The sequence below is a fragment of the Oculina patagonica genome, chromosome 4 (assembly GCF_052425735.1).
Source record: "Oculina patagonica isolate OP01 chromosome 4, crgOcupat, whole genome shotgun sequence".
NCBI classification, from domain to species: domain Eukaryota; kingdom Metazoa; phylum Cnidaria; class Anthozoa; order Scleractinia; family Oculinidae; genus Oculina; species Oculina patagonica.
The window spans coordinates 16892677-16916327 of record NC_135761.1 but is presented as its reverse complement, the minus strand read 5'-3'; the positions used below and the strand labels follow the sequence as shown (position 1 = coordinate 16916327).

Genomic DNA, 23651 nt, shown 5'->3' with positions numbered 1-23651 from the left:
CGTCCCGGGATGAAAAAAATTTCATTTTACATGGGCGTGTTTATCCCGAGATTCAGGCCGTGACCTAAGGGACGGACCATTATTTTTTTGAAGGGGGGGGGGGGGGGGGGGATGAGAAATATTGAAAAAAATTGTTTGCAGGGCCTGGAAAGACAAAATAAATTGTTTGCAAACACGATATGTATAACAAAAAATAGTAAGAATTTCGAAAAAAAATGTTTGCAGAGGTGCATAAACTAAAAAAAAAGTTTGCAGAGGAAAATTTTTCATCCCCTACCCTCTTCCAAGAAAATAATGGTCCGTCCCTAAGTCGTCCCGCCCGAGTTGAATTCATCTCGCCCGTGCTTACATTACATTTCATTTAGTCCCGGAAGACTGTTTACATGGCGTTTTTCATGGCAGTGAGAGGTTGTTACTTTATTAACTGAAATGTAAATACTGAAGAGTCTCAGTCGAGGTCTCTCAGTCTAGGTTCCAGACCCCTTTCATAACAATATATAAATAGTTGCCAAAATTTTAACGGTCATACTTTTGAAAATGTATGAAAATGCATTAATGGTGTTTTTTCCAAAAACAGCAAACAAACCGAAAGAGATGGCGCTTATCATTTATAATTCAGTTTCTGGTCATTGTTTTTCCTGGATGGAAGACTGGAAATGGAGAAAAAGAGCAAATGGTACAAAACTTTCTGACGGTTCGAATAACCAGCATGAAAGGACTATCTCAAAATATAGTCCAGGGGCGTTCACCATTAGCACAAAGAACCGGTAGGAAAGGAAAGGTTCCAGTGGTACTGCTACTTTTCTCTAGAAACGGTTCAGCTAGCCCGGGTCATTAAAAATTTGCACGAAAAAACTAGTCGAATTAGAACGGTCCTAATTGTACTGCTGAATTCCTGCTCGAGGCGTGGAACGAATGGTTTGACAAATAGAACACGGATTTACCGGTCAATCCTTTAATATATATAGTTTTAATACATTTTTATAAAATTGTAATAATACACGTAATTCAGTCCAAGGACTGCTAAGTGTTATAGTTTTTTTAAATAAACGATACGGACACTTTGTATAGGCAAATCCAGGTAGTTGTTGCTTTATTGAGGAGGAGGATGTCACCCCAAACCTCACTTAAGATTCGCTCCTTGACAGCCCCCCACCCCCGTTCCTCCTCGCCCTTTTTTTTCTTCAACTCGAATTATGTCTTCTGTACTGAGTAGGACCTTTCTTTTATTGGTCAACTACTTACACTTTACTGCTTATTTAGCTTTGCACGCACTCTAAAAAAGAAAAATCTATTCAAAAAATCTTATCAAGTTCTACATCTATCCATAGATTACCAGAAGTCTTATTTCAACTTACAGATCTTCGAGCAAGTCGTGAAAACACAAAAGCCTGACGCAAATTTAGCACAATGGCCGAGAGAATTGGTGACAACGCCTGAGGCAGATTCGGCAAATTCGGCGTCTTTCTCGCGGCCACTTTTCCCGGCGTCTCGCGAATTAGGAAAGTAGCCCAGTCAACGGATTGCTTCTATGATTGCATTGATTTTTTTAATGTATCGTATTTCTCTACGTTTCCTTTCAGCTGCCACTAATAGAATATATTGTTAACTGTTGTATGCAGTTTGCAATGAAAGTGAGGGTGGCTATAGCTGGAAACTGCATAAAATTCAATTTCCTTGTCTAAAGGGTGGTGACCTGATCAAATCAGTTGATTTGAAAACCTGGACACTTTGTGCAGGCAAGTCCAGTTAGGAGTTGCTTTGTTTTGAAGTAGGATTCCACCAGACCTCACAAGAGATTCACCCTTCCTGTTTCATCGACTCGTATAAGTCAAATAAAACCCTTAACCATATAAGTTGAATAAAACCTATTATTGGTCAACTATATACTTACACTTCATAGCTTATTTATCTTAACTTACAATGCACGCATTCTAAAAGAGAAATCTCTCCAATGAAAAATCTTATCATAGTTCTACATGTATCGGTAGACAGCGAGCAGTTCCTTACTTCCTCTCATAGATAATAAAAAACACAAGCCTCTCTGGAACAGCCTACCCTGTAATCTCAGGATGATAAAATCCTTTTATCAATTTAAAAGTAAAGTTAGACACGGCATTCATGGAACAGGATTAGTTTAATGGATTTAGTTCTTCAATTTTTATTAATTAGTATTGATTAATATTATATTTGTATTAATTTTTATTATAACTGTAATTTAGTAGTATCTTCCATTTTTTTAACCGTGTATTAAGAAATGTAATAAATAAATAAATAAATAAATAAATAAATAAATAAATAAATAAAAATTGGGGACAAGAAACGGTTTTAGCGCGGCCATTTCTACCGGCTTCTCGCGAGAAAAAGTGGGGACTGGAAAGTAGCTGATAGGAATGCTCTTAGTCTTAGTCTATACAGTACCGTAACAGCGATACATATGTGTTCTTACGCTATTGCCTTAGCTGTGTTCATTCTACTGCGCAGGTAAATAAAAACGCCACTTTTCTAGGTCACGCTACAAGTAGTTTATTTACATTAAAACTAGTCTGTTTAGACTACAAATAAAATTCAGGTGAAAGACGTAAAATCTACAAAGCAATGCCCGAGAGAAGTATTAGTAATCCGAGAGAGGGAGAGAGGTATTAGTAATCAAATGGTGACGAGTGAAATTATTAGCATTTTGACAAAATGCAAGTGAAACTATTTCCTAATTTCACAAGTATACCATTTGATTACATTTTAATATCATAAGTGACAAATTACGCTTGCAATCGTAGGTTTTTGACTGGTATAATTATTGCATCGCAAACTCTGAGCTTTGAAAAGTTGAAAGCATACATTTTGCTCAAGTTCGCAAGTTTTTAGTCTTTGGAGAAAACCTTTTAGAGATTCCTTTTTGCTGTTGACAAAAAGTTTCAAAGATGAATCAACTGTCATTTATTTCTTATTATGACCGTAGTTCGTCTTGAATGAACTAAAAACGGTGCCCGTGTAAAACGCTCAAAAATCCTCTCGATGCCATTTATGTAATTGGCTTAAATGTAGAAGTCGTTTGGACGTTTTGAAATATAAAATATCATCAAAAGTTTTATTACATGGCCAAGGCTAGCTGGCTAAGATGAAATTCAAGCGAAAATGTACAAAGTTTGAGCTTTAAAACATCTTTTATTTCGGACGCCATCTTGCCGCTAACTACGTTGCCATGGCAATTTTATAATTTTAATTATAAATTTCGCGCCAAAATTAAGGAGTAATTTGTCACCTATGATATTAAGGGCCTAATCTGGGCACAACTGACAAGTAGCTTGGTCACAACTGACTGGTAGCTAGGTCACGCTTCTAGCAGTTTATTTACATTGAAACTAGTATCTTTAGTCTATAAATAACTTTAGTCTATAAATAATATTTAGGTGAAAGATGTAAAATTTACAAAGCAATGCCTGGGAGAAGTATTACAGTCAAAACACCTCAAGCGTTCCTCTCAAGGGTGGACTAATGATTCCATTATTGCAAATTTGATTTGGCCTGCGTAGCTGGCTGTATTTTGGGTTTTTAAGCGCGCACAAGCAAGCGGCTCTGAGGTCGAGAATGGGGGAAGAGGAGTTCAAACTCCTCCTCCCCAAGCCACTCGCAGCTTCGCCGCTTGCTTGTGCGCGTTTAAAAACCCCTAATACCGCCAGTTACGCAGGATAATTTTGATTTCATTCTTTGCTTTAATATTCCGTTCTTGAATTGAATATTTCAATGTTCAAACGGCGGCACAATTCAAAACTTGAATGTTAATTAGATTGTTGTCTGGCTTCACGCGACAGGCACGTGGGAATTCGGCTTGAATTTGTATAAACTAGTCAACCGTCAAAAGTCACACATGATAATACCAAAAGAGAGGCAAGACATTTTGGTGCACTGTAAAAGCACAAAAATACTACTGGTAGAAGAAAAAGTGGGAAAATGTCTTTGACCCATTTTATGCAAATTTGGGAACTTTATCAAATTCTCACGTCATAAATCAACATTCGAGTTTTGAATCGAGTCGCCGTTTGAACATTGAAATATTCAATTCGAGAATGGAATATTGAAGCAAAGAAGGAAATCAAATTTGCAATAATTGAATCATTAATCCACACTTGACAGGAACGCTTGAGGTGTTTTGATTGTAAGGGCCTAATCTGGGTCAACTGACAAGATATATCACGGCGTTGTTCGATGGCCTCGGCTTGAAATCCACGTCATTCATTGCTCACTGGAAGCTGAAAAAGAATTAAAAATGGTAATTTAAAATTAAGTTCTCATGTTCAAAATACTTCATACCAGATCAGATACCAGAGAAGCAACGAGGTTGCATTAGTAGGTGAGCTCGTTCCCTGCTGGAGGGGGGGTGGGGGGGGGGGGAGGGGGAGGGGGTGAGGGGGGCTTGGGTTATCGTCCAGGAAACTTTGGATTTTTGAACCCTCTGAGGTGCCGTTTCCTGTTATCTGACACAAATTTGATTCGAAAGTATTGAGTTCTTCTATATATTCACAAGCAAGTAAAGTACCACAAGAGCTCTAACTCTTCAACTCCTAGAGTCATGGCATATGGTCTCTTTTACTAATACCAAATAAAAAAGTAAAGCCATTTCTCAAAATGCTGTAAGCTGATGAACTTCAACATTTTTTCTTGGCTGCTTCCATGAATGATTGGATTAATATTCATCAACTCCACTGTCTCCACTGTCCATTGGTAAAAGCTTCCAGGGAGTCCAACTCTCCTTCAACCATGTCGTCAAGCTGGAGAACGTGAAGTGCCTCTTCATACTCCTCCCGAATCTTCTGCAGCTAGGTGGTTGTCTCTGTCTGTGTTTTGACTGTGTTCCCATATCTACGACTGTGGTGTGAGTTGCAGCTTCAGTTTCAGCTTGTGGCTGTGTGCTTGGTTTGTGGTATGGGAGCATTCTTCTCTTTTTAGCACTTTTCCACATTTCTGCAGCCTTGCTGATCAGAGAATCACAGGCCAATGTGTGTGGGACAGGGCCATTGATGCTGATGTGAAGGAGAGATGTAAGTAAGTCAATCCTTAAAACTGTCTTCTTATCTTAGTCTTGATTGATTTCAGTAGACTTGCGCCTCTTTCGAGCCAGGCGTTGAAGACTGGAACTGCCAGTGCCGCTTCTTCTACCTGGTCAGATCTTGGATAGACCTGCCCAAATGTTGACTTCATGGCCATGACTCTTCTCAGTGACCACTCGGTAGGTGTGCCTTTCTTGCCATCCTCTGTTTCTTTCGGGATGTATTCTCTCCATGACAGCAGATCGTACTTCAGCCGAACCTCTTCCATTCCATTTTAAATTCATTTGCCTTGCTGTCATCATCAAAGAAACGGTCAGCTAGAACCTTAACTTCTGCCTTTCCGTGGCTATGGAATGCAGGAATTTGCCTGTTTGGTATCAGCATGGCAGAGATGACTTAAACCTCTTGTCAATATTCTTCACAAGGGCATTGATATATTTTTGGATAAATCCCTGTAGATCCTTAGCATTAACTTCAGTGCAAACAAGCTAGGGTCTCAAGACGACCACCACCACTAAGATCCTGCTTTTAAGCAAGTTCATTTGCTTCAGGTTTTGAAGAGCAGCAACAACATAAGTATACAAGGACTGGATGGCGCTGCTGAAGGAGGGCCACCTAGTATCACAGGCCTTTTTCAACTCTTTTGCCACCATCTTTCTTGACTTCTCGTCATTCAGCTGCAGACTTTTTAATTGCTTTTGGACTTTCAGGTAACAAACAAGTCGCTTTGGAGAGTTCTCAAAGAGCTTCAATCCCACTGCGCCCTTCGCCTGGCTGGCCCCTTTCCCTGGGTTTGAGTTCAACGACTCTTATAACAAAATGGCTTTAATTTTTAGTTTTTTTCTTCATTTACTTTGCTACTCACTTGACTAACGTTGCAATAGCCATCAGAATAACCACAGCGAAGTTTGGCGAGTTGTGGATACCTCCTGAATATGAAAATAAAAAGAGAAACTCATCAGTTATCGTCATTACACCAACAGGAAACCACTCAGAAAATAAATAAATTAAAACTGCATAACTGTAAAACGGAATCCGCCTGGACTTCAAATAATTTATGGGACAAAATTAGGTACCAAAATTATTTACAGACTTCTGTGTTACTGATTCAAATATCGTATCAAAAGAAATCATTTCTAACGACACTAAACATCGAAAACAAACTTTGAAGTTCCACTGAATCGCTTAAAGTACGATCTTACAAAATAGCTACACGTGAAAATGTACCTATAGTTTACGTGACTCTTGGGAACTTTGACAGTCATTTACTCAGGCTCTGGTAAGAAATTGTTTGTGGTGTTATCACAGATAATTACTCATATCTTAAGCTTTTAAAAAGGGTAAAAATTAACGCAGTAGGATTTTAATTTTTCTGGTTTATCTTTGTCCAACTAAAATTGATATTACTTGATTTCCTGATGGATTCCATGTTTTAAATTGTCCATACTTTTAACATTAACCCCGCAATGCTTAGACCGTTTGCCCAGAAGGCATTATCAATAACAGAGTAAAAAAAATTAAGCCAAAAACGTTATATATAGTAAGTAGCGTAACCAAGTAGAGAACAGCATTGCACTCTTTTTTATGAAATAGAGAATGGCTGTATGTTTAAAATACTTTTGTTTATTCGATACAAATGTGTATAGTGTTCGGAAATATTATATCTTTCTCTTATTACTGTTTGTTACAGCGTACAACCATCATATGTGACATTTGAACATTTAAAATGCTAAAAACATGCCAATAAACAACCAAAATGAATGACCGAGTGCTTAAGAGGGTCCTGGGCATTAGTAGTTTCAATAGCGTTTTCTCAAAATCTACCCGTATAACCCCACCTCAAAATTTTAGAAATAACAAATTGGCTCTAATCTAACATTCCTGCAAATAAAATAAAAATCTGTAAGACCTATTTTGAGCAAAATATCACATTTTCTTATTTTGCGAAAAATCATATTTTTATTTTATTTTGCAGGAACATTAAATCAGAGCAAACTTTTAATTTCTGACAATTTGAGGCGGGGTCATACTAGTGCCCAGGCGCCTCTTAAGCACTCCTGCCTTCATTTTGCCCGCTAATTAGTACGTTGTTTAACCTTTTTCATTGTTTAAATGTCACATATGATGGTTGCATGCTACATCAAACAGTAAAGAGAAAGAGAGAAAGATAAATGTCACTATTCGCGACTATTCGCACTATTCGTACTATTCGCTATTCGCTATTCGGGTTTTTCCAGACACCCATTTGAAGGCTGTTTTATACATTACACAAACAACATTATGCATAGTGACATAGCCCCTTTAAAAGAGATATTTCGTGATGAAAAACGTTACGTTTTTAGCTTGTTTCGCGTTGTAGCTTAGACGTACGTTTAACACAGTCATAGCCATTTCTGTAACTGGGGCTGCATCGATTTGAAACAGGTTTCGACTCGATTGCTTTCAAAAAGATACAACTAAATTTTGCATAATCTTTCCAGTGAAGTTCTAAATACCAGATGCAAATAATGCCATCACCAACGATCTCCCAATTTCAAAGTATACAAACAAATTCACAAAATTTACCATCGTCGTCGCACTCCACGGTGCAAGTGCCTATGGGATCCCCAGGGCAATGTCCGTCTTCTTTCTTCTCACTCGGGAGCACAATCCCTTCACATTTATCCGTCGGTGTACATTCTGGGACTACAGTCATTTCCCCACCTCCTCCATCACAGCAGACTTGTTGGCATTGCCCAGCTTTTGGCTTGTATTTTATGTCGGCTCCTGAATATAAAAATGCAAAATAAACATTACTGCATGAATCATCTCTCTGAGGTGTATATTTGGTTTGTTTTTGTCGTCACTGTGGTTATTTATTGCACGATAAACACAGCTGAGAGGGCTAGTAACTAAGATCAGTCAATCATGCTGCTTTTTGCCGGGTTCAAGAGAGCGGTTTTCAATTGAGTGTCGTAAAACCAAAACCAAAGTACTGAATTACTCAGGCCAATCACAAAGGACACAGACAATCCAGTGAACCAATCAAAACTCAAAGCAAATACATGTAGCTGGCACGAAGCGCGGGAAATTGTGCGCGAGCGAGTCACGATTGGTTTTGGTTTTACTCCTGATTGGCTGAAAAAGTGGTGCGAGATTTTTAAGCCAATCACTAAGCGTAGTAATGCAAAACCAAAGCAAACGCAATTTACTTTCGACACTCAAGTGCAAACCGCTCTATTGGCATTAGAATTGGTGTTGGTAGACAAAGGTTTTACAGAGCTTTGAATTAACAGCTCTTTTTCAATCATAAAATCGTGTAATGTATCATACTAACCAGGCTTAATTGGCTGTACTGAAAGAATATAAGCCAAGAAGGGCTGATAGTTTCCCATAATAGCCCACGGGGTTGGTTAATAAAGTACATATTAAGTTAAGTTATTGCCCAAGTGTTCGTCATAATCAGTTAATTATAGCTAAGTCATCCTTGTGGAGTAAATTAAATTACTTATTTCCATGGTCTTTGGCTGCGCGTTGCAATGAATGTTGTTAAGTCACGTTTGTAGTTTATAGTATAAATGGTTTTCAGGCGGCAAGTGTTTTACATGATAACAAGCTAAGGCTTGTATAAGAAGCTTATTCCGATTGCACATAGCTACGCAAGGCCTACACTGGGACCCAAAATCGCCCAAAGTCGCCTAAAGTCGCCCAAAGTCGCTCTAAGTATAGATATTTTCTGTAACAATGCTTTATGGTGTACCAGGATGATTCCCATGTACATGTATACAACAACTGTACTTGGGTCGGTCACCTAAAATTGCCTAAGAGGTCACCTAAAATTGCCTAAATTCACTCAAAATCGCCCAAAGTCGCTTAAAGTCGCCCAAAATCGCCTTAAATTGCCCAAAATCGCCCGTAATTTTGGACAAAATGAGCTAAAATCGCCTTAAGTCGCCCAAAGGTACGGCGACTTTGGGTCCCAGAGTAGGCCTTAAGTAAAAGATTATCCGGAGGGGGGTGGTCTATTTTTCTACCGATGGCTTAAACCAACTTGTACAAGGGATATGTGTTTGTCTGCCATTGTTGAAGGGCATTTTCAATTCAGTGTCGCAAAACCAAAACCGAAGTAAACACCCTGGCCAAAAACAAACAAGTAAACCAATAAAAACTTGAATCAGATACAGTCAGCCGGCAAAAGCGCAAGTAAACCTGGGCGAACGAGTCACGCTTGGTTTTGGTTTTATTTCTGATAGGTTTTGATAGGTTGGGGCCTGAGGTTTTTGAACCAATCACTGAGCTGTTTTCGACACACAAGTGAACATCACTCTTTTAGTGATGTAAGTGAGCCATTCGCAACTATAACCACTACTGCAAATGCGTTACTTACCAACAAACTTAATGTTGGCTTCTGTGTTGTTCATTGTTAAATTGCGAATTGATCCGTTCTTGAGTGCATCCTCGAACACCCCTTGAATAGTTTTTCCTTTCGGAATCGGGCTGTAAAAAGTCAGAACTAATGCCATATTAAGAGGGGAATTGCAGCTGATGCTGATGAGTCCAAAATCCTTTATTAAAAATCCTGCTTTTTTGAACACCAATTTGATCTGAAAAAGAGAAAAAGAAATTACGTGTTAAAGCTAAAAGCTAATGATTCGTGACATTAGCAGTTGCAGTTTAATGGTACACGTAAGTTTATTTAACTTATCTCTCTTTTCTTAAATGATAGATTAATAAATCGGAATGGTAATGGTGTTGATATGCCCTGAAGGTGAGGGTACTTCCCTTACAGATCTGTTGGGTTGCCAATCCGAGGAAGAGAAAGGACCTCAAGGAAGAGGGTCACACAGTGTGTGGTTTTCTCTTTCTTGAAACATTTTCTTTATTTAATTTTAGACCAAAATAACTGATTTTTAGTCTCTACTCCTTATCTCAGAACTGACCTAAAATTGTTACACTCTATATTTCAAACCTGTAAAAATGGCTTAAAAAATCTACACCCCATTTGGATACCAAAACGACTGAAGCCCTACCCCTTAGTGCAGCGAGAACCCTCCTTCCTTGGATAAGGACATATTTAATGTTTTAAAATTACTTACATCAAACTGCACGCTGACTTTCAATTTTTCCAAATTGCCACCACTGCAATTAACTGTGACCGTTAGGTTTAAAGTAACCAATGGACCTGATTCAGAAAAGAGAACGTCATACGAAAGTCAAATCAAAACAAGAAAATATTACTTCACTGGAAAAATAATCGTTTTCTCTGGCAAGAATTAGGTTGTTTTATTGGACAACTGTCTGGTCTGCATTATCCAAGCTACAGCTGTGAAGGGGGTAACAGTATTGCACTGGCTAGCGAACTGCTTCTTCGTCTGATTTTAGTTCAGTCTAATTTACAGTATCTCGTTTTATGAAGGTCAGCCAAACGCAAAGCTCTATCATCCTACTAGTACGTTTACATAGGAACATTTTCTTTTAAATTCAATGCCGGTCGTCGAATTAAAACCAGTTAAAATGATTGAGAGTCACCATGGCAACAAAAAGTACAACCAATCAGTGAGGAATGGAAGCAAGGCATATCATTATTAGTTTTGCTTCAGAAACTGAGTGGTCGATAAGAAAACCTTTATTATCTTATTGGTCTTTATTATCTTTATTAGATACCAGTTGGCTAAGGTCATAAAAAATGTGTCTTGCTTCACGACAAATTAATCTCAATTTAGCTAGGCTCGTGCTTCTGCAGCTGATGATATTGACCGAAAACTGTTACTTACCTTCAGAAGGGCTTGTAGTTGGTTTCACTGTTGGTTCGGTTGTTGGTTTGGTTGTTGGTTCAGTTGATGACGATGAGCTTCCGTTGTTCGGTGCTGGGGGAGTAGTTACGTTGTTCGGTGCTGGGGGAGTAGTTACGTTGTTCGGTGCTGGGGGAGTAGTTACGTTGTTCGGTGCTGGAGTGGTTGCGTTGGTGGCTAAAGCATCTGTGATTGAAACAACACCACTTCATTAAAAAAACTAATTAAAATGGAGGAAGGAATGTGGACACTCCAACGATTCCTTTTGTAACGGTAGAGTTTTCCTTGTCTGCGTACGGGGAACGGGCGAACTTGAACTTGTGTAAACGAGACAACTGCGACGATAATTGCGGGGAAGATTAGACTCAAATGGGGCACTCGCTTGCAAGGAAGAGCCGTTACACTCTTGGGTACCGGGATCTAACCACGAACTGGACGGACAGCAACAGCAACAACTCAGCTTGGTTCCAACAGCAGTTTATTCCGAGTAGTTTGTAACCGAAAAAGCATAACAAGTTCGGAGTTTATATACGATTTGTACAAGCGTCTATTGTTAACAGAGTATAATAAGTGCGCTAACACCAAGATGTGAAAAGTAATTACAACAGAATATAAAGTCCTTTGAGGATAGCGCAACCTAATAAAAATTCTAACTCAACTTTCCGAGTTTATTGTCAAAAGTGTTCGTTGCTTGGCGGTGAAAGTTACCACTAAAATAACACTAAATTAAAACTACCGAACGAAATTAAAACTAGTGAATAGATAGAAAGTGTTAACGAGCGGTTTCTTGCCGACCGCTCGCACCTCTGGTAAATTAAGTAACCAAACATTAATTAAAGAAACTAGATGTGTCAGCAAATGTATTCACAGTTAAAACAAGATGAGTCAGCGACCAACAGGTTGTTAATTACTCCTATTCAAGTGAATAGCAGAGGCGAGATCGGCACGAGACTCATTTAGTAAAGTAATCAGAAAACTAAATTAAATTCTGAGAAAATGTAACACTTTTTAGAAATGCGACAAGCGCGGAACTCTTTAGTAATTAGCTACGGTAATAACCAAAACAACCGCTATTACTAAAAATAAGTAACACAAAAAGTTCGGAACTTAAAAAGAACAAACTATTATTTTAAATCACGCCTTTTTGTAATTAAATACATGAACAAATAATAGGTCAACAGGTTGTCTTTCGGCTAATAAGATGCTGTTGGCTTTTAAAGTGTTTTTTTAAATGATCAACATGCTTGATACGGTTTTACATAGAAATGACTTAAATACGGGAAATTCTCCGTAACATTCTTCCCACCTTAAATCGAGACCTCCTGGTCTCGCAATGAACGTGGAACTACATGTACTATCTTAGTGGTAAACTAGTGTTCAACGAGTCCCGGAACAAAATTCTAAAAAATCGACTTTTTTTTGGTTTCCTCTACTTTAGTGTAAACATTTCAACTATCGTCACAAATATCTAATTCACCTGTAAAATCTTTCGTTGTCTCTTCACGCTTTATATTGCAAAATCGAATATCAAAACTCTCATATAACTTAATCAAATAATGCTTCTGCCTGCAAAATATCAAATGTGGATTCTGTGTACTCAAAGTTAATTGCCTATCGTTTCGTTACTCTAAATATTACTGTACGAGTCAATAATGCGGTACTTGATCTCCAGGTTGTGGGCTAATAGCACCAAAGACATCTCTCTTGTCATTTTCTTGTAAATTCTGGTCAACTGTTAACGGGCTTGAAACAGTGGGCTCCAACGTTTTCTGGACATCAACTGTTTTAAATACTTTTATGCTCTCTGCTTTGGTTTCTTTTGAATGGGTAACTGGGGTGCGACGTTCACGCGTATCGCCAACGATATCATCTGGGGTTCTGGGGACGAAGAACTTTCGCTGTTTCTGAATAACTGGGTTGTCGGTTTCCTGTGTGTGCGAAGCTGTGAGGAGGTACAGTAGAATGAGCATTAAAACTAAGAGTGATCGAGGAAAAGCCAATTCTTTGTTCTTTTCACTTCGGTGAACTAATTTGGACCCGAGAATCTTTGAGAAGGGTGCTGGATCAACATGCGTGGTGATGGTTTTCTTTACTGTAAACGTTTTCGGGCGCGATGAAGGAAGAAAGGATCCAATAACTGGCACAGAAGTTGTACTGGAAGGTTGTCTTGGACGTTTTGCTGCTTTGAAGGAAAGAGTACTATCCGCCAGATCAATTTGGGCACCGTTGTTTTGTAGAAAATCACGACCAAGGATTGCATCATAGGTGAGGTTCGGCATAACATGAAACTTACAGGAATACTCACGTCCATGTAACTGTAAAGGCACGGAAATCTTTCCCAATACGGACACTTCCTCTCCATTAACTGTCCGCACAGATGATAAGGAACCATCACTCATTTTAGGCGGGAATTGACCATAAATCTTCGTGAATAACCGTTCGTCAATGGCTGACACGCATGCTCCAGTATCCACGAGTAATTGAATTTCTTGGCCGGCTATTTTTCCTGCTACGGTTAGGGTGCTGAGATTCAGGTTGGCGTTACTTTCGCATGACTGGGAAACACGTTCCTGCTTCTGCAGATCATCAGCCGATGCTTGTTTCTGACCAGTTGTTTTGTCTCGCTTGGGTAACGCAGCTATCGTAAGATGTGATGAGTTTTCGTCATCTTCAAAATTTAGTCTGCAAGTGCGTATTGGCTGAGGGGACGTTTGCGCTTCTGATCCTGGATTCTCTGTCTTGTGATGGTAGTCTTGAACGCGACGGGCATACTGCGCGTCCAGTGCGTATAAACGTGCTGAGCTTTGAAGTTTCGGCTGCTGTTGTTCTTCTTGATCTTGATGTGTGTGCTGCTCTTGTTTCTCTCCTTGATTGCCTTGCTGGTCTTCCGGTCGGTAATAATAACAGTGGTACTGGATATGGCCAACGCGTCCACACTTATAACACACTGGTCTAGACTGTCCGTTGCGTTCTCTGTTGTCTGCGAGCTCGGGGCGAGTGACTTGGGTAATTTGAGCAGGACTGTTTATTCGGTTATCCTGAATTCGTCTGACTCGTTGGTACAGATTTTCTAATTTGTTAGTAAAACGTCTTTCCATACGGCGAATTTCTTCAGTAACCTTTGGTGTCTCTCTTTGGTTGGTTTCAGGAAATGTGGCTATGCGAGCTGTGTTTCCCTCTCTGGAATTACTATATGGTTTTGCTGCGGTAAGAGCTTGTATTCCAGCGTCCATTTCACGACAGAGTTCTTCCAATTTGCCTTCAACCTGCAAATTTCTTGTATGTAATGTGGAGTTTCTCGTGTGCTGTGTTCTGCATATGCTGCAAGACTTGCTGTATTTCTGACTAGGGATGGGCCTTCATGAACTCTTCTTGTAGCTGTTTGAACAAGTTCGCCGAGGTTTTCTTGTAGTACGGGTGGTTGTGGCTGAAACTCCTGACTTGGCTCTGTCAGTTGATAAAAAGTATCTTGCTGCGCAGAGACTGGGATGAGGGGTGTGGTCTCTTCGACTTCGTTCGCGTCCAACAATGTATCATTAGCTGGAATGTTCAGCTGGCTATGATTATTAGTTGCTGCTGCAATGCATGACGTGTGGACTGCATCACGCTCTTTTGAGTTGTTCTGGAAACGAAATTCACGGGTGGGGTCTAGAGGCGAGTTGGCGAGATGTTCTGTTCTTGAAACTTGGCCGACGTTTGTGACAACGATACTTGTACACTCTGGAATTACACTGGAAGGTGAGTGATTTTGAACGCCAAGAGCCGTACTGAACGTAGTGTCAGGATCTGTGAGAATCTCTGTGGTCTGACTGTTATTGGAGGCGGGTGTCGAATGGCACACCAGATCTGTGTTGTCGGTTTTTGGCTGTGTGTCCTCAGGAATAATTTCTGGATCGGCAGGGTACTGGTCTGAGGCGAGAGAGTTGTTTAAATAAACCGTACTTGTGCTCTTTCAATCGTCCGATGTGGCCTGTGTAAGGCTGTCCTTCAACGTGCGGGACTGGGTCTGCTTAATGTTAAGTTCCTGGATCGCGTAAAGAATGGATTCTAGTAGCGAATTAGTATTCACGTTGGCCGGTGACTGTTCAGCTGATATGGTGACTGGGGTTGCTTGACTGTTTATTGAACCTGTACTAAAGCAGAAAATTCCAGGCAAAGGTGGCTGCTTGACTTCGGGATGGGTCAAGAAGGGCTGTGATCTTATGGCGGCGTAGGTGCTAGGTGACGTCAGAGACTGTTGAGGTGTGAAGTCTTGATGCAAATTCCTGACGTTGTGAGTTTGTTGTTTTGAAAATACAACAGTTCCATTAGAACGAATTTCTACGTTTTCTCGCGGCTCACTTGCTTGTTGTTGTTCAAGGTCAGTTTCCGACGATGCTTGTTCGAAAGTACTTTGCGTGAACTGTGCGACAAAATCCTCATCGTATCAGCCTTCATCGAGGACGGCTAACCTCTGATCTCTGCGATTTTGCGAAGGGAAGCTTCGATAATTGTCTCGCGGCTGATTATAACCAGGACTACCAGAATAACTTGGTCCTTGTGACCTCTGTTGTGGCTGATTTTGCGAACGGTGACTTGGATTTCTTCGTTCTGGGCAGCTTGACGGAAAATGACCGATTTGTCCGCAAGAGAAACAAGTTGGGCGTCCATCTCGAGTTCGCTCTCTGGTTTGTTGAACTCGGGGCGCATTTGTACGTCTGGCGAGTCCACGGATTCTGGCGTCCATTTCACGGGCTAATTTTTGGATCATTTCTTCCAGATGTCGATACTCGCGGCCATTTCTCATCGTACTGGAGTTGCCGGTATTTCCTTGAAAGGCGTCGTTCAAAGCTGCAACTGCGGGCTGACTATCTAAATAGGCTACGTTCGTTGACATGCTTTTAACTAGAGCGTCAAGCTTGGACAAGAGATTTTTGTCAGGATGCGTGGAATTGGCTGGCTCTTTATTCGCTTCCACTTTTTTGCTCAAGTCGTCGATTTTCGCCATGAGTTCTCGGTTTGATACAGTTGTTTCGTTAAGTACTGTAGATCGACTCAGGGGTTGACAGGCCACGCTAACGGCAGGATAATTCATCGTGGTTTTTACTGCACAAGTCAGTCGTGCTATCTCTTCGGCCTCCCGAAATGATTTGGGTTGTTTTAACAGCACAGTTTCTCTGATTTCTGGCCGTAATCCTTGAACAAAATAACGCATTTTTTCCGCGTCGGTGATGTTCAAACGGCGGAACTTGTTTGTCAAATCAGTGAGATAAGTGTCCAAGGGTTCGATCGATCCTTGCTGGCGAGTAGCGACCGCCTGCCAGATAATCCAACTCTGGTTGTCGTTCGCAAACCTTTCTCTCAGCAAATTACGTAGTTCTGCGTACGTCGACTTCTGTTCAAGAGGCAAGGAATAGTAGAAATCTTCAGCAGGTCCGGCTAAACTCATTACTAACTCCGCCTGTGCTGTTGGAGTGGCTAGATCTATTCTGCGAAGTTTTAAGTAATTTTCAAATTTATCCAGCCAACGATTGATGTCTTCTGAATCATATCCATGGAATGGCGGGGGACGTCGCGTGCTTATGGTCTCGGGAAGTGGCGCTTGATCTAAAGCATTCACTGCTTGTTGCTGCATCGCATGTTGGTACCACATCTGGGTTTGTAATGCGGTCATCTGTTCTTGTATATCCCGCAATATGTCCTCTTCCGCGGAAGGTGACATGTGATGTTGCGCATCCATATTCGACTGGATTCGATTTCTTTCGTTGATTACAATGTCTTTCACGTCGTCCTCTCTGCTATAATTCGAGAGAGTGTCCTCAAAATCGTCGCTTGATCCCGATTCGAAGCGTGTATTTTTTTTTGTTTTGTTTTAAATTTTGTTTTGAGTTTTCCAAATGTATTCTACTTTCTACACGACCTAAAATATCGGCCGGTGAATGAGCGATTTGGGCGGCGCTCAAGTCTCGTTGAGGCTCGATGTCTTCTTGACTTGAGTGTTCAACGTTTAAAGTAGAGCGGGAACCGGTCGGAAATCGCCTGGAGTTAAGCGGTGAAAAATCTTCGAGCGAACTGCCCTCGCTCGCTTCTCGCGGTCCTCTGGGAGTTTGTTGTTTTGATAAACTTGGTTGTAAAATAGGCGAGTCGTGACTTGAAGCGATACTTATATCTATGGTTTCTCTATTAGTAATATTTGCTTGATCTGGACTGGAATACGCTGTTGAGCGTCGGGGCTGATCGCCTGACTGAATACGATGTACTGGTTTGCTTGATTCGCTGGGATTTGTCGTGTGCGTCGAGGCTTGAGATAAACTTGAGTTATAATATGGTAATTCACACAACAATGTACAATTCTCTTCGTCGGACAAAGAGACCTGAACTTCACTATTGACTTTGGGTGTACTTGAACGAATGACGTGGGGAGCTGGCCCTCTGCTTCGGAGATTATACGGCGTTAATTTCTTCTTAAAAACTTTCCTTACGGACTTCATAAGATACAAAAGGATTGACTTGTACTCACGATTACTTGAGCGGCTTGTTTTCCTCGGCGCTCAAGGGATTACATGTCTTGAAAACCAACAGGATGGATCTTTATCTGTGTTTAGATGCTTCTATGCTGATAAAACGTCCAGTCGGGCTACCAATCTCTTCTCGCACCACTGTAACGGTAGAGTTTTCCTTGTCTGCGTACGGGGAACGGGCGAACTTGAACTTGTGTAAACGAGACAACTGCGACGATAATTGCGGGGAAGATTAGACTCAAATGGGGCACTCGCTTGCAAGGAAGAGCCGTTACACTCTTGGGTACCGGGATCTAACCACGAACTGGACGGACAGCAACAGCAACAACTCAGCTTGGTTCCAACAGCAGTTTATTCCGAGTAGTTTGTAACCGAAAAAGCATAACAAGTTCGGAGTTTATATACGATTTGTACAAGCGTCTATTGTTAACAGAGTATAATAAGTGCGCTAACACCAAGATGTGAAAAGTAATTACAACAGAATATAAAGTCCTTTGAGGATAGCGCAACCTAATAAAAATTCTAACTCAACTTTCCGAGTTTATTGTCAAAAGTGTTCGTTGCTTGGCGGTGAAAGTTACCACTAAAATAACACTAAATTAAAACTACCGAACGAAATTAAAACTAGTGAATAGATAGAAAGTGTTAACGAGCGGTTTCTTGCCGACCGCTCGCACCTCTGGTAAATTAAGTAACCAAACATTAATTAAAGAAACTAGATGTGTCAGCAAATGTATTCACAGTTAAAACAAGATGAGTCAGCGACCAACAGGTTGTTAATTACTCCTATTCAAGTGAATAGCAGAGGCGAGATCGGCACGAGACTCATTTAGTAAAGTAATCAGAAAACTAAATTAAATTCTGAGAAAATGTAACACTTTTTAGAAATGCGACAAGCGCGGAACTCTTTAGTAATTAGCTACGGTAATAACCAAAACAACCGCTATTACTAAAAATAAGTAACACAAAAAGTTCGGAACTTAAAAAGAACAAACTATTATTTTAAATCACGCCTTTTTGTAATTAAATACATGAACAAATAATAGGTCAACAGGTTGTCTTTCGGCTAATAAGATGCTGTTGGCTTTTAAAGTGTTTTTTTAAATGATCAACATGCTTGATACGGTTTTACATAGAAATGACTTAAATACGGGAAATTCTCCGTAACACTTTTACCCCCTCCTTCCATCTCCAAACTGATTGATTCTAAGAACTTATAAGAATGATTTTATAATTAAATTATAAATGGGCAGGTCAGGCCCTTAAATGTACCCATCAACGCCTTGTACTCAAACACAGTTTATCTGCCGATATCGATTCTCCGACATTTTTTTTTTTTTTAATCAAACTGTTTTTTTCTTTTTACATTCACTAGTACAATTTTTTACAATTACCTTACTCATTGATTACACTCCTCAAACTAATGACAAAACTACAATAAGCTGCATACGTTTCCTACGTTCTAACTAGTTCAATGTACATATCGTTTGTGCATACATATCCTATTTTTTTCTCAGTTTGATTTTTTTTATCTATTTATTTATCAATAAGTACCATTTCATTGCCTTACATAACAATTGTTGTGTTACATAACAATTTCTTTAAGCATAATTCATTACACTTTTTAAAGGATCTTTTCCTCAAACATTTTCCATTTTTTCCTAAACGACTTTATATTATTTGATTTGACAGAAATATACCTTTCGGTTTTATATTTATTTAATAAAATTCTCTCAAAGTGGCTGAAAGATGGTTTCGTTTCTTTACATCGGCAAGTCCATAGATACGTTTTTCCTAAGATGAGTATATAGTTTTGCAGATCCATCTCCTCTTCTAAGAACCCTAAAATAATCTCACTATAATTTAAAGAGAGGCCTACGCAACTATTCAGTTTATTAAAAATTTTATCACAAACTTCATTCCAAAAAAAGGTCGACAAAGAACAATCAAAGAAAAAATGTGAAAATATGCAGCAATTCGGATAATATATATGTATAAATTCAGACACACGCCTGAGCCAACTGCTTGCTGGTGACATGTTTAGCTTTCGTTGACATGGACACAATCAAACGGAAACTTCTAAATAGGAGACGGATTTGGAATGCATCCATAGTCCTTTTTAATATCGAGAAACAGAAAATGAACTACGAAATAACAAGCCGTTTAGTTTTTATATTACCAGTTACTGAAACGAAGCGAAAAAATGGAGATAAGCTATAGCGTGACTCCCGAACAGGGGAAAGTACATTCTTGCTTTAGCCAAAAGCGAATGTGCCGCTGAATGCGTTCTGCTTTTCAGTAATCAATGCCGGTGCTACTACCAAAATGTATTTACTCGGCGTTAACTCTAGCCTTCCAGAAGAAACTATATCAAAAGCGTTACGGTCACATTCATTCGAATGTAATAGGCGCCGCGATTGCTTTTCGCACATACACAAAACAGTTTTGTCTTTGGCTCCCCTCCCGGTCTTTCCCAACCCTCCCCCCAGGCCTAGGTTGTGATATTTATAGTCAAAGCGGGTTTTGCAGTTTAAAAGAACGGTTTCTGTCAAAGCAGCACTAAGGAGAAACGAAAGATATCGAAGAAGAAATAGAAAACACATGGTTTCCTAGCATAATAAATTAATAAAGCAAAGAAAGCTCTGACATGTTTGTTTTAAACTGTTTGCCGTAATGTCTGAGTTGTCTTTTCCCATCGCGCTCAACTAGCAACTAAATCCAGGATTGTTTTGTATATACAGTGGTGCATTTGGTTTGGCTAAACCGTTATTTCCTAAGAGTCGAAATAAGACAGTTGCGTGGAACGCAAGAAAGACCAAGCAAGCACTGAAATAAGGGAACACTTGGAAAGTTTTCGCTTACTGCAAATGTTCAAAGTCGACGAAAGCTGTCACGGTGGCAAAGCTTATAACTCGATGCGTTCTGATCTTCCGTTTCTCTAAGAAAAATGCCGTTCTTTTTCTCCTCTTAACTGTTAACTAGCTAACGTTAGATAAGGTTGCCGATGTGATATTTCGGTTTTGTGATTTTTTGAAGCGTGTCACGTCTACATAAAAATAATCCCCTTTGAGGGCTTTGTAGCGAGGTCACTTTGGGGCCGGCCCGGGTTATACATGGCAAATTTTCGGTTTGTGAAGCCGTGCTGGAAGTTTCAGCCCGGGCAAATGGGCTAAAAAATACTCATGAAATCGCATTCAATTTTCAGCCCGGGCTGAAAAGTGAGCTTAGGGATGCGCAGTGATGGTTTTCAACGTAATAAAATGGCGGGCATGAGAAGTTTTCAGTTTTAATCCGGGCTGAAATTCACCTAGAAATCGCAACAAAATTCCAGCCCAACAAACCGAGCTCGGCGACATCTTTTTGAATGCTTGTCATTTCAGCACAGCGGGCGATTCCCGCTTCATCTGTGAAAGTCAGACGCAACATTATACGACATTTTACCTCAGTTGCCATGGACACTAACAAGGAAGCGAGATCAAAAGAATTTAAGTTCGTTTTCATCCGAATGACAAGAAAAACAAAAGCTAGTGACACGTTGAACTTTCATTGTCGATACATCGCGAAAAGATAGAGACCTAGACTGCCTAGAGACACAAGTGTGATGTTAGAACGGGGGATAACTCCATATTTGAGTTCATCAAGAACGTGCCGCTTTAAAAGACAAAGATCTTTCGGGATTTCTCTTCTTAGACATCTTCGTGCAGTTAATAAAATAACTTCAAGTTCATCGACCGCCGTTTGGACACAGAACATTACACTGTTTATTTAAGAAATGCAGTAATCTGGATAACACTTAAATTCAGACGCTAGCTTACATGTTTAGCCTTCGTTGCCATGGACACAAACAGCGAAACTTATATTCAACATACAGATTTCGAATCCATCCTCTTTTATATAATCGAGAAAGAGAAATTAAAGCAAAATACGAGATAACACTCTATTTAGCTTTCATATTATCGGTTGCTGAAAAGAAGCGAAAAGATGGAAATAGTGGCGTGACTCTTGAACTGGGGGAGTTCATCATTGCTTTTGCTAAACGCGAATGTGCCGCTGCATAGGGTATTCTTTCAATAATAACCGGCTACCCATTCTAAAATGTATCTACTTGGCGTTAATTTTGCCAGCAGAATCTACTGATATCAAAAGGGTTACGGTCACGTTCATTCGATTGCAATGCGGGCCCAATTGACTGTGGAAAATGGAAAGAAGTTTGTCTTTGGCTTCCGCGAAACACATCCCCCCTCCTTGTTTCAAAGCTTCGATGTTAGTCGGAGGGGATTTTAGTCAAAAATAAACGTTTCCCCTCTCAAAGCAACATTAAGGAGAAACGAAAAATGTAACGACGAGCCAAAAACGCGTTGATTCCTTGTATTAATAGTAAATTACAAAAGCCTTTGAGGCGAACAAAGTGATATGTTTGTTTTAAACTGTTTGCTGTTTGGTTAAGTTGTCTAGTCTTATCACGTTCAACTAGCATCACCCCGCAACTAAATCCAGGATTGCGTTCTGTGTATATAGAATCCGCACACTATTTCAAAATAGCTTCGGAATAACAGTGTTGCGTAAAGAGGTGGCCATAACACTTTGAAAACACAATCTGGCGATGATTGAACACGCGTCTTTCTTCCGTCTCAACCGCCATTTTCGACAAGTAAATGACTTAGACTGCATGGAAGTGTTCTCCCGTCCACCTATTGCGAGGATTCTACATTAACATCCAAACCTTACCAGTCGAGGAAAGCTTTAGTTAAGGTTTATCACATGCAAAGCTCCGGTTTATTCGGATCTTCCGTTTCTCTACCGCCATTTTCAAAAGTCGAAAAAGCAGGTGCATGAAGCACTAGAAAAAGCTGAAAACACTAAAACTGTAGACCACTAACCTGGAGAGATGAAAACCACCAACATAAGCACAGATATCGGTCCTGAAAACATGTTTGGCACAAATGGAAATTGTCACGAAGCAAAGCGATTGATTCTGTACGCAACAGCTAGCGTCTGCAATGAAAACTGAACAACTCGAGCAGTTGACCTCTGAACTAATGCTGTTCTGATTTCCGTGTTGTCGCTTGTTTTGTGTTTATCCGTTACCATGTAACTTAATCTTAAAATTCAACATGACGTTTTAAAATTGGTCGATGGTTGTGACTGAGAGCGTTTGAGGTTTGCTATTTACAGACACAGGTCCTCTTTACATGTGATCTCTTAACATCCCGGGTTGAAAAAATTTCAGTTTACATGAGCGTGTTTTTCCCGAGATGCCGGCAGTGACGTAAGTCGTCCCGCCCGAGTTGAAGTCATCTCGCTCGTGCTTACATTACATTACATGTAGTCCCGGAAAGACTGTTTACATGGCGTTTTTCATGGCAGTGAGAGGCCCTGGGAACGAGGTTGGAGTCGGTCACGAATAAACAACTGGAAAAAATAGAGTCACCCACCACCCTCCCCCCCCCCCCCTGTCTTCAGCAGTAACTTAATATTTACATTTCAGTTAATAATGTAACAACAGAAAAGAAAAGGAAAAGGAGAAGGCCCTGGGAACGAGGTTGGACCGACTCATCACTGCCAGTATGACGTCACATGGCATTCCCTCGGTTTGGTCAGATGTGCGGGATTAAATCGTGAGTAAGCTACAACAGAGGTCCAGAAAGGCTTATCTTTAGTGCTTATATCGCTATTGTTCGCTAATTCCTTCCCAGTAGTTACGTTTGATGCCTTAACTGCCTGTGTGTATGATCTGTTTCCGTTTTTTTCCGCCCGTCATCTTCTAATTTGATTATTATTTTTAACTCTTGAACGGGACAGTAGGCGGGACCGCCATTTTGCTTTCGAGTCAAGCAAAGTCCATCAGAAACATCCACCTTTTCACCCAAACATTTTTCTCAAATCTGCTTCATAATAGGAGGTTTTACTCCTTGATTATTAAGTAAACACTGACCTACTATTGGTAATCGCGCAATCTGATTGGCTACACAGGTGCCTACTATCGATCCGTAGACGGCTCTCGGAGCACGCGCCTAGTCTTCGCTGAATTTTATCAATCAAAACCTTCAAGAAGTCAATTCTAGCGATATTCCGAGTTTAATAGATCGGTCAGTGGGTTATGCTAACACAATTAGACGGCTAGCCCTCGATTTCTACCGGCATTTGATAGCTTCGCCCCTCGCCAACTATCAGCCGATAGAAACCTCGAGCTCGCCGTCTAATTGTTAAATAAAAATTCTTATTTGTCAGCGTAATATCTATGTTTTCAAACGATGTGAAGGTAGGGGTTCCGGATTTTTGGATAAATGGTAAGCACCCGGCAGGCGTCTCGTACAAACGGAATAATTCTA

At 40.2% G+C, this 23651-nt stretch overlaps 2 protein-coding genes across 5 annotated transcripts in view; both read right to left on the bottom strand.

Moving 5' to 3' along the window:
* Positions 1 to 23651, bottom strand: part of LOC144649770 (uncharacterized) — a 104131-nt gene that overhangs the window by 65221 nt on the left and 15259 nt on the right. The window lies entirely within an intron of this gene.
* On the bottom strand, positions 1210 to 22642 carry LOC144649794 (uncharacterized). 4 transcript variants are annotated; one of them, XR_013569945.1, is made up of 8 exons: positions 22200 to 22630; positions 10802 to 11005; positions 10124 to 10209; positions 9415 to 9631; positions 7614 to 7814; positions 5914 to 5977; positions 4187 to 4250; positions 1210 to 3301 (listed from the first exon to the last, which is right to left on the bottom strand). XR_013569945.1 is itself a non-coding variant. In XM_078509386.1 (8 exons), the coding sequence occupies exons 1-8, from the start codon at positions 22249 to 22251 to the stop codon at positions 4241 to 4243; spliced, it is 780 nt and encodes a 259-aa protein (XP_078365512.1). In that variant the 5' UTR covers positions 22252 to 22622; the 3' UTR covers positions 1210 to 4240. The 4 variants fall into 4 exon arrangements, 3 of the variants coding, with proteins under 3 accessions (XP_078365512.1, XP_078365511.1, XP_078365510.1); XM_078509386.1 differs by having other exon boundaries at positions 1210 to 4250; positions 10802 to 10925; positions 10980 to 11005; positions 22200 to 22622; XM_078509385.1 differs by having other exon boundaries at positions 1210 to 4250; positions 5902 to 5977; positions 22200 to 22642.